Source organism: Pteropus alecto, unplaced genomic scaffold (assembly GCF_000325575.1).
Source record: "Pteropus alecto unplaced genomic scaffold, ASM32557v1 scaffold95, whole genome shotgun sequence".
Lineage (NCBI taxonomy): Eukaryota > Metazoa > Chordata > Mammalia > Chiroptera > Pteropodidae > Pteropus > Pteropus alecto.
This window is the reverse complement of record NW_006441071.1, coordinates 21,761,224-21,771,497: the sequence shown is the minus strand read 5'-3', so window position 1 is coordinate 21,771,497 and position 10,274 is coordinate 21,761,224. Positions and strand designations below refer to the sequence as shown.

The 10,274-nt window shown below is 44.9% G+C and overlaps 1 protein-coding gene across 4 annotated transcripts in view; it reads right to left on the bottom strand.

Annotated features, from left to right (window-relative positions):
• The window catches only part of PCSK5 (proprotein convertase subtilisin/kexin type 5), a 404,343-nt gene extending 398,402 nt beyond the window's left edge, over positions 1-5,941 (bottom strand). For 3 of the 4 annotated variants that reach the window (XM_015594534.2, XM_025051431.1, XM_025051430.1), the window contains exon 1: positions 5,222-5,923. In XM_015594534.2, coding sequence (XP_015450020.1) covers positions 5,222-5,413 — 192 coding nt within the window. In that variant the 5' untranslated portion in view covers positions 5,414-5,923. Of the gene's footprint in view, positions 1-5,221 lie in introns of all 4 variants that reach the window. The other variant, XM_006918450.2, reaches the window with a different exon arrangement.
• Between the last annotated feature and the right edge of the window lie 4,333 nt (positions 5,942-10,274).

Below are 10,274 nucleotides of genomic sequence, written 5' to 3'. Positions count from 1 at the left end.
CTACAGAAACCCCCATAAACGACAGCACTCTCTCCTTTAACCTTGAGCAGCCTCTGCATTTCCTTGAGGCCCTTCTAGATCAGATAATGCTTCCCATGTCTTCTTTGATTTCTATATTCATGTTCATTATTAAGGCACTTGATTTCACAGTAACTCTCCAGGGTGGACTGAGCAGGTATTAAGGTCTCCTGCTTGAAATATGAGGCACTGGAGGGTCAGTTTGGTTAATAAAAAGAAAACCCTGGCGTTTCACTCAAACCTGACTTAGTCTTGTTTTCTTTCCGGTTGTCATTCTCATTTTCCTCCCAGGAATAACCCAAACTGAAGAGTTTATTGGCACTGATTGTTCTTTCTTGGTATCCTTAGATGCAGAAATGCAATCTACTGAAACTAGTGAAAAACTTGCATGAGTAATTTCACTCTAAACTATGTACAAGTTTAACTTTGATAAACAGATATGCACACATGAACATATATATACATATATATCTTCTAGCATGCATGAAACAAGCATTCATTTTTATCATCCAGGAAGCCAAAGTCAGCTTTCTTTGTCATTGAATCCGAACTGAATTAGCCAAGTGATAAAGTCCCAAGGCAAAGTGATACGTGATGTCTGATGCCTGATGCCTGGAGATACTTCAGCCTTGGGGAAAACCCAGACACTACTTCACATAACTTGAACAGACATCACAAATACCCCTCCCTGCCCAGGGGATGTTTTTGGGTCAGGACTCCCTCCCTTAACCAGAGTCAGATATCACTGGACATTTTCCCAGCACACTGCCCTGCTTCTCTGGCTGACCTTTTAAGGTTAGGACCTCTGAATATAAACTCATGAAAGATAGGAATAAGGCAAATTCAGCTGCCTTGGGGCTCACAAAAAATGCAGTTTTCCATTTCAAATAGACCCCCAAAATCCCAGTGGCCACATACAAGTTATTCCCAGTCTGTGAGGTTAATGCAACAGACCTGCCATCGCCAGGTCAAGCACTCTGAACTACTTTTCCTCATGAAAGGTTCTCCCACTCATGAGAATGCTGCACGTGACAGTGGCTAGTGGAGGTCAGGACTAAGGTTCTTGGGCGTGAAGAGCTGCCCTGTGCCAAGCCAGATGTATCACACAGGGATCAATCCGTATGTACCCAGGCATCAAAATTTTATTTTCCTGATCTTCACACTTTGCATCTTCCACTTAAAAAATGGCTTCCTTTAACCCTAAAGTTTGAATCTCGCTTATTTCAGATTCAGATTCGACAAACCTTTCACTGCAAGCCTAATTATGTGCTGAGCAACACACTGTCAATTTAAACTCTATTACCTAGAGAGTTATCGTTCTACAAATGAAGGCACAGGACTCTAGTAAGTTCAGTTACTTGTCTACTTTCGAAGACCCTGCAAGTAGCATCTCTGGAGTTTCCAAGTCTATGTTTTCAATGGGAACTTCAGGTAAAATATTTCCCCAGTATTGCTTGCATCTCGCTTCATCCTTCTGGAACCTTGCTCAAGATAAGTTACATGGTTTAAGGAGGGGTTTCTGCTACTGTAATCTCAGCTTGAAATCAAGGAGTATAAGCAATTCACAGAAGAATGAATATAGCTTTCGCACACTGCAAAAAACCTTCACAGGGACCGCCTCGCTGTGTTCAAATAACCAGAAATTAATTCCTTCTGGTTTGTAGATTTAGTCCAAAGGTTCACAATTAACATTACGTCAGGTCTTATTCCTTTATGCCATTCTCTCACCATTACACTGTTAGTTCAAAGGGTCAGATCACACAATTAGTGCAGATCAACAGGCGGGCACACCCACCACCCTCAGCCAGCACAGTAGGTGCTGGTCATACTAGATACTAAGAGGGCTTGGAGTCAGGGCTTGTAGAAGAAAGGTATGGCATTACACATCTGACACTAATATCAAGCAAAATGATATATGCTGACATGGCGACTACTAATAATAATTATGGCATCATTTCAGAATTTTAAGGCATAACCTTTCACAAAATATAAACAGTATGTGAAAAGCTATCTAAACACAATGCATCTCTATAACCTAAGGCAAGAAAACCCCATTCTTCCTTCCAAGAAGTCAAGCATGTCTTTTTTTTTTTTTTTTGCATTTGTTTGTATGCTTGCTCTTTTGTTACTTTGTACATCCTATTTTTCATGAATACAAGAAGCATGCCTATTTTTTTTTCTTATGTAGAAACCCCCAGGCCAGAAACTTTACCTCTGGTAGCTTTTAAATGCTAAGATGCAAAACAAAGCATTACACTGATATTCTGAGTAAATAGTCAAAACTGTACCTTTACTGTAGTGAAAATTCATAACCTCATTCACCTAAAACATCATACTGAAGATATCAAAAATACTACCAGGATATTAGATGACTTAAGAAACAATAACAGGTCTCAGTTCCAACTTGTTACACATGAGGTGGGGCCCCAAGCCTAAGTGGGTAAAAACAGGAGAACATTCCAGGGACCTCTGCAAAGTAGTTACTGCCCTCAACTGAAGCACAGCTGATTTATTGATGGAAAAGAAAGAATAACAAAAGGATGTTAAAGCGTTAAAAGGTCAGAGCAGTTAAGAATGGATAAGAAATACAGTTGGCCCTTACAGTGCAATGATATTGCAGGTGTGAACTCAATTTACCACCCCAAAGACTTAGCATAGGGTTACTCTCCTTTGATCTACAGAGGAAATGCTTTCCACTGTAAGAATAGCTGATCTTCTTACACTGCTTATGGCATCAGTTCAAGGGGGCCTCTGTAACTTCTGTAAGCACTAAATTTCCTCATTGGCCTTATAAAAACCACCATAAATAGTGTCTGTGTATTTGTATGTAATCTTTCTTAGTATTACTTTTTAAATGAAAAACCATAGATCTTCATTAGAAGGCCCTTTGTAAAAAGTCAGGCAAGGTTGCAGAACACTATAATATTGTCTTGCTCAAAAGGGGTTTGGTAAAATCTCTTTCACTCATAGATATTCTGGATATCGAAGTCCTATCTAACAAGTTCCTTTAGATACAAGTCTTTTGGTCCTTGAAAGTCATGATGCTCTTAGATTCGAGAAGTCCAGGTCTGTTTGAATGAAGTATCTGTGAATTAAGTAGCTGGATGTTTGCTGCCAGTCTACTGAGCTACTAAATCAAAATTCAGGGAAATGAGGATTTTGCTTTCTTCCTCCTTCCCCCTTTGGGATGGAGGGATTCTCTAAAAGACAGTATTCACAGAGGAGTAGGCCTGGACCAAAGAAACTTAGATCTGAATCATGCCTTTGCCACTGTCTAGCTGGGTGACCCTCTGCCAGTCAACTTCTCCAGCCTCGGTTTCCTCTTTGCTGTATGTGAAGTAATATCCATCAAAAATGGCCGTTTTGTGGATTATGAAAACAGTGTATGTTCAAGAACTTATTCTTCCAAATATGCCTGATATATGGGAGATATTCACTGTTAGCTGAACCTGAGAGATATGTCTTTGGAAAGATTAGCACAGCTACTGTCAGTGTTGGCTTCCAAGTTACCTCCCCAGTCACATGCAACACCCAACTTTAAGCTCGTGTAAAAAGATTTGAACAGACTTAGTATTTTCTTCCAGTGAAAAAAAGAAGGCAGCGGAATCCTAACAAGCCATTTGAATGGAACTCTCTGGAAGACGATAGACACTCAGGCAACAAAATCTGGCTGGCTTCCCTGACTTCCTTCCAGGTGTGTGTTTGGGGAGAGTTTGGGGAGGGGGTGGACATACACTGTGGCCCTTGCTCTGTTCTCAGTCCTCCACATGACTGGCTTTTCTGGACGGTGTCCTCCCTCTGGACCCGCAAAGTGTAAGACCTTGTGCTCCCGCTCCTCCAAACCACCTCCACCCCCAGCACTTCGTAGCTCCTTCTAGATGCAGCCAGCAACAGCGGCTCTGCCTCCTCTGAGGGTGCCCGGTTCCCCAGCTCCAAGGCTCGAATTCCTGGACGTGGAGGACACTGACATCAGAAACCGTCTGTGCTCTCTTGCTTCAGCGGCACCAGCTGGCCCCTACTCGCTTCACCGTGGCAGGGCACACAGGGCGCGTGCATCTCCGGCAGTCCCAGAAGTGCGTCTACTGCGAGGGTGCCCCGACCACCTTAGCATCCCACCTCAAGCAGAGTCATCCCACCTCAAGCATCTGGCCAGGCCCAAAGAAGAGAGTGGAAGGTGTGTGAGTATGGGGTGAGGGACACTTTCTGGAAGTCGCTAACACTGCCTTCTCCATCCCATTTCTCTCTGGAAAGAACAAGGAAGCCAAGGCAATTTAGCCCGGAGGTACTCCCAAATCTGTTGCGTTCACAATCATCCCTTTAGTGCCACTCAACTCATTGTACCCCATCAGGGCAGCTCTGCCAAAAGCCCTCGAGAGGTACCCCGCAAAACCCCTGCGCCCTGCTGCCTACCACCCAACTCTCGCCTCACGCCTCCTCTGGGCTCTGGATGTCCCTACGGGAGGGCGGGGGGTGGGGTGGGAGGGGGGCGCGGGGGACCGGGAGAGCAAAACCTGGTAAGCGGGTCTCGGACGTTTCCCACCTCCCCTTCTGACCCCCTCTCCGGGAGCCCACACACGGATCCCACGCAAGAGGCCAAGAAGCCGGGAGGTCTTTCCCAAAATCTGTGCTCACGCCACCACCCTCTTCCCTCCCTCCGCCTCCCTCCATCCTTCCAGCTTCAGTCCCCGAGCCTCCTGCATCTCCAGCTCTCAGCGGCTCTCTGGCCCAAGAGGAAACTTCTTTCTGGGCTAAATTCAGGTCCGAGCAGGAAAGGCTTTCCCTTCCTTGTCTCCCTCTAACTCCAGCTCTAAAAATCCATACGAAGCCAGAACCAGGGCAGTGCTTACCCCTCAAAAAAGCTCAGGCTACTAGTGTTCCCCTAATTTCCATGTCAAAAGGTCCAATCGGGTCTGAAATAACTCGTGGGGTATGCACACTCATGATTTTTCCATAGATCCTACCTGTCCCCCACGGCTTGCAAGAAACAAGTAAATAAAACGCAAACCCCAACAACTTTGGGGAGTGAGTGTATGTGTAAAGAGAGTAAGAGTGAGCATCACTCAAGAGTTAGAGCAACAGCTGAGAGAGCACATCTGGAAGAGGGGGAAGGGGATTGACGAGAAGACAAGAAGCATGATGTCGCGGGGGAATCCTCCCTCCCCGGGCAGCCTCGGGGCCGAGGGCCAGGCCAGCCTGTCGTTACCTGTCCTATGTTGATGAAGCCGTACTTGCTGGCGATGCGGTTGGCCTCTGGGAAGCCGCCGGCGATCTTGACTGCCCAGTGGTTGGTGTAGACACGCGTCCGGCACACAGGGAGCAGACAGCCCCAGAGCAGCGCCAGCACGCACAGTAGGTCCAGCCGTCCCGGGCAGCAGCAGCGGCTCCCCCAGCCCATGGCCCCGGCGCTTCGCTGCCTCTCTCTCGCGCTGGCTCCGTGCACTAAGCGGCGCGCGCACAACTAACTTCTCCGGCCTGGGCCGCCCGGGCGCGCAGCCCCCGGCCGCCGCGGCTTGCAGCCCTAGGAGATTGGCAGGAGGCGGCGAGCCCCGGCAGGGAGCAGAGCAGCGAGCCTCACACCGGCTCCTAGACCATCCCTGGGGCTGCAGGGACCTGTGCTCCCTGCTCTCCGGCCCGCGGGGCAGTCGGCGGGCGCTCCCCGGCTCGAGCGCAGGAGGTGGCTGAACGGGGCAGGCGCCTTCCCGCAGTTGGGTCTCACCGGGCTCGGCTCCCGGACTCTCCGACTCGCCCTCTGTCCTCCCGGGGCCCCTGAGCACGGTGGAGGCGGTGCAGACAGCGGCCGGGCGCCCCCTCTGCTGGCCCGGGCTCCTAGCGCCTGCTAGCTTGCTCCCTGCGCTCCCTCCGGCTCCAAACTGCGCGCGAGGAGAGTGAGCGGCAATGGCAGCAGCGCCTGCTCTGCATAAATTACTCCCCTCGCCCCCCTTAACACCCCTCCTTTCCCACATTCCCCCTCCTCCTCTCCCTCCTCCGCCTGCCCGCCCAACAGCAGCCACAGCCAGACGCCAACCAGGTCCTAGCGCCGCCGGATTCTCCTGCCTGTGACCTCCAGGGTCGGGGCAGCAAAAGCGAGACTTTCCAAAGGGCTCAAAGGAGAGCTCCCGTGTGGGAGTCGTGGTTTTACCCATTTCTCTGTCCTCCCTCCTGAATTTGTATTAATATACAGCCACTTCCCGAAAGACTAAAGAGATTTACGCGCTGGCGCGAGTCAAGCGCCCCAAAGATTCATTCATCCTCGTTCTGAACCTCTTTAAATAACCAAGTATTTAAGGAAGTCACTTGCGTGTCCATTGCCCAACAAATAACCCGAGATTTTCACTTCGTTAATTCTTTGTGCTTTTCAGCAACTGTTTTACACATTCTGCTGCCGGGAGAAGCTCTCACACAGGACCGTAAGGCACATCGGCTCCTACAAAAGCCAACCACGGTGGCTCCAAAGCCAGGTCTGTTGCCTGCGGACTTTTGAAATCTGTACATCTGATTCTAAGCAACACCAAGGGAGAGTAAAATTCCAGTCGCAGAACTGAAGAAAGATGTTTCCATGAATATTTGGTATGAAAATGGATGGAAGGGTTGGGCCAAAGGAATAACTTCATTCATTCGTTCCATTGTGTCTGAGGAGGGCTTCTTTTTCTCTACCAAGGGAAAAAAAGTTTTCCAACTTTTCCAAGCACAGCTCTGAAATAGTGAGACACTTTAACATAAAAAGGGCCACAGAGGAAGTTCAGATGAAATAAGTGGCTGCGCCGCCTTCATTACTGTATCAGGCACTGTGACTGCAGCAGGCAGGAGGGAGCTCCAATTAACCCACTTCTGCTGAACAATCTCCCCGCCTTTTTTGGCACAGGATTTCTTGTGAAAACAAAATCTACCCTTTATGAAATAATTCAATTGACCTTAAAAGTATTCACTATATCCCTACCTCCTCCGCCCACCTCTTTCTCCCTCTCCTTTTCCAATCTCCCATTATCTTTCTTCCTAAGCATCGGTTATATGTATTTGAGATTAATTAACCCTCACACCTATAGCTTCGGGTAGTAATTCTTTTATCTGCCTAGGGCTTCACTCCCCTCATCCACTCAGCTGAACCATATCTGCAAACTCAATATTCATAAGTTTAAGGGTCATAAAATTCATAAAGTTAAATTTATAACTCATAAAATTATCATTTTATGACTTTTTACACATCGTATAAGGTGTGCTATATTATTTAATCTTGAAAACAAACCCACTAAATACCATTATCCTCAAATTACTGAAGAAGTGGAAGATCAAAAGAACTAAATCATTTGCAGAAGGGCAAATATTTTACTCATTTATCTGTCTGATTTCTCTTTTGAGCACCTAAAAGGTGCTAGGAATTGTGCTGGATACTGGAGAAAGAAGAGGAGGGGAAGGTAGAGGAGACACAAAGGTTTGTGGAATTCAGACTCTGAATAACTCTAGAGTAAATGTGATTTATAATAAAGGCCATTGTTATTGTTGTTATTATTATTATTGATAGGTGGAAAAGCATAAGCACTATGCTCAGGCTTTAGAGTTTTGCCACAGTCTCACTACCAGCCAGTCCCTTCCTCCTTCTCCAACCTGGAGTCCAGAAAGTTCACAATCTATTAGGTCACAGTTAATTACCACCCAGACCACCCCCATCTATTCATAGGGACATTGGATTATGCCTCCGGAAGCTGATGGGTTTCAGATGGGATGGGAAGAGGTCACTAAAGATCCAAGTCTCAGTATACATCAGTCTCTCTTTCTTTCCTTCAGAATTGTGGGCTTTTGCTGTTAGATGGGAGGGGAAACCCTGCAGCCACTGTGAGGACTACACAAGGTACTTCATGAGTCAAGTTTGAAGTACAGCCTGTGGGTTCCTCTGGGACTCTGGGGCTATTATTGTTTAGGACTGCAAAGGCAGCACAAAATGCTTCTGTTTGAAAGCTCTGTCGCCCCTGGACTTCAACTTCTCCACGAAATGAAGAAGAATCACTGCACCAGGTCTCCTGAGGCCTGGAAGTGGTTTCCTAAGAGTGGCAAAATTGCTCATTGATATTTTTTCTCCATGGTGTCTTTCTCTTTTTCTTTCCACTAACACTCTTGCCTTCTGTGAGCGTGCCCTGCTTGGCACACATACACAGCATTCACTGCACTGAACATGAGAGAGAATTGGAAAGTGAGGTAGGAAATGAATGGGCAAACCAATCCCTGGGCCAGCATTTAGCTTACTCAAAGGGTATATTCTTCCATTTGGATGCATATGTATTTAGAAGAGAAAACCTAGTTCTGTTGAAAAAAATAAAAAAAGATTTGGAACCCCTCCCCATTCATCTATCATATCAAACATATGACTGTAGATTCTTTCATCTTATTATCAATTGCTTTTGCAGCATCCTCCACTTCAATCATGTGTGCATTTGCAAAGAGCATGATTCCTAAATCTACATAATACTGAAGAAGCCCCTCTCCCACTGATGCACAGGCATATTCTGCATTCTGCTTTGGGATCTACCTTGAACTCATTAGCTTCTTTGATTAGAGCCAGTTGGCCAGAATGAAGCCCCCAGGAAAGGATCAATAGCTACAGCAAAAAAATAAAATAAAAATAAAAATAAATCTTTTTTCATGACCTTAAGCTCTATTGGTTATCAAAGTCAGCTCTATTTTCAAAGGCCTCAGTAGACAAAAAGACAAAGAACTGACAGAGTAGTAACAGTTAGTGCAAAACCATCACTAACGCTGAAATAGAAGTTGATGTAAGTCCTGCACAAATTCTTTCCTTTTGTAAGGGACCAGCATTGTAGGATTTGATGCCGGACTCTCCCTCAGTTACATGCCATATGGCAGGAAACCAGGCAGTTTTACATTCTACTCTGCCTTATACTTAGCAATATATTACCTGATGATTTGTCCCCCACTAGTTTTTGGCCTCTCCGCCAAGGTCCCTCATAGCTCTAAAAGAAAATTTCAGTGAAATGTTAACAAACAAATCCAAGCAGGTTAGTAGAAGTGAGCAAGAACTCCACAGGACTCATCTTGAAACTCAGCAAATGAGAATTATTCTGGGAATAGTTTGCCTCACTTTTTTCTCTGCTACATCCTTGCTGGAAATTGACCTTTAAGATCTCGTCTAACCTGAGATTTTGTGAATCAATGATAAATTGGTAATGGACAGTTTAGAGCTGACCAAGGGAGAAAAATGATACTAGAAATTTTACTGCCCAGTAGAAGAGTCACTAAATTTATGGGGATTCTAATCAGTTTTCTAGTATATCAAGTTCAGAATTAACAGTGAAAACTTGTCATATTTAATAATGAAAATAAATGGTAATTATTACTACCATTTATTAAGGACTAGTTATATTCCAGGCACTGATCTAAATACATTTCAGGCTTTAATCTCATTCACAGAACATCAGAACTGAAAGAGACCTTAGCTATCATAGAATCTAACTACTTTAAAGGAGAAGAAAATTGAGGCCAATAGAAAACTAATTTGGAAGACAACAATCCTATCATGGATAAATAAATTAACAAATGGATGCATAATATAAATTTAAAAAAAAAAAAAAAAGGAAGGGCTGCATTGACCAAAGATGATAGTGCACTATGAACCTAGGATTAACATTTATCTAATATGCATATCTGGGTTAATAAATCAGGAGAATGAAAACTTAACATTTCAGATTCCTTAGATTTTTAACCACCACTGTTTAAAAATATGATTCATGACATATATGAGCTCAGGACAAGAGTTAATTCAGGCCTTGGTATTATCTTTATTGCACAGTATTTATATAATGGGACACTAACAAGTGAATAATATCCTGCAGATTTCAGGAAGCTTTATCTCTGTATTCGACTTGTTTGAGGTTGCCTTAGATTGGCATAGTTGACTTTCTTCTATAAACATTTAAGGCCTACAATGACAAACTGGTTCCAAGAAAGCTTTCCCATTTGAAGCAAAGTGTAAAGATTGTAGGTGACTTTCTTCAGCTACATATGAAGAAAGTGACACGAACTGTCTGTTACCTTCTAGTTTCTACCCCTGGTCCCAGAGTAATATCTTCTTCAGGATGGATATGATGGATAAATGTGATGCCCCTCCTCCCCACTTCAGACTATAATTCAGTGAAAAGCAAGTAAAGAAAGGGTGGGTAAATTAAAGCAATTGGCTCAGGTCTTGGAGTTTCACCCACCAAAAAGAATAAATGCTGTCATTGTCAACAGCCCGCTCCCAAGAGATT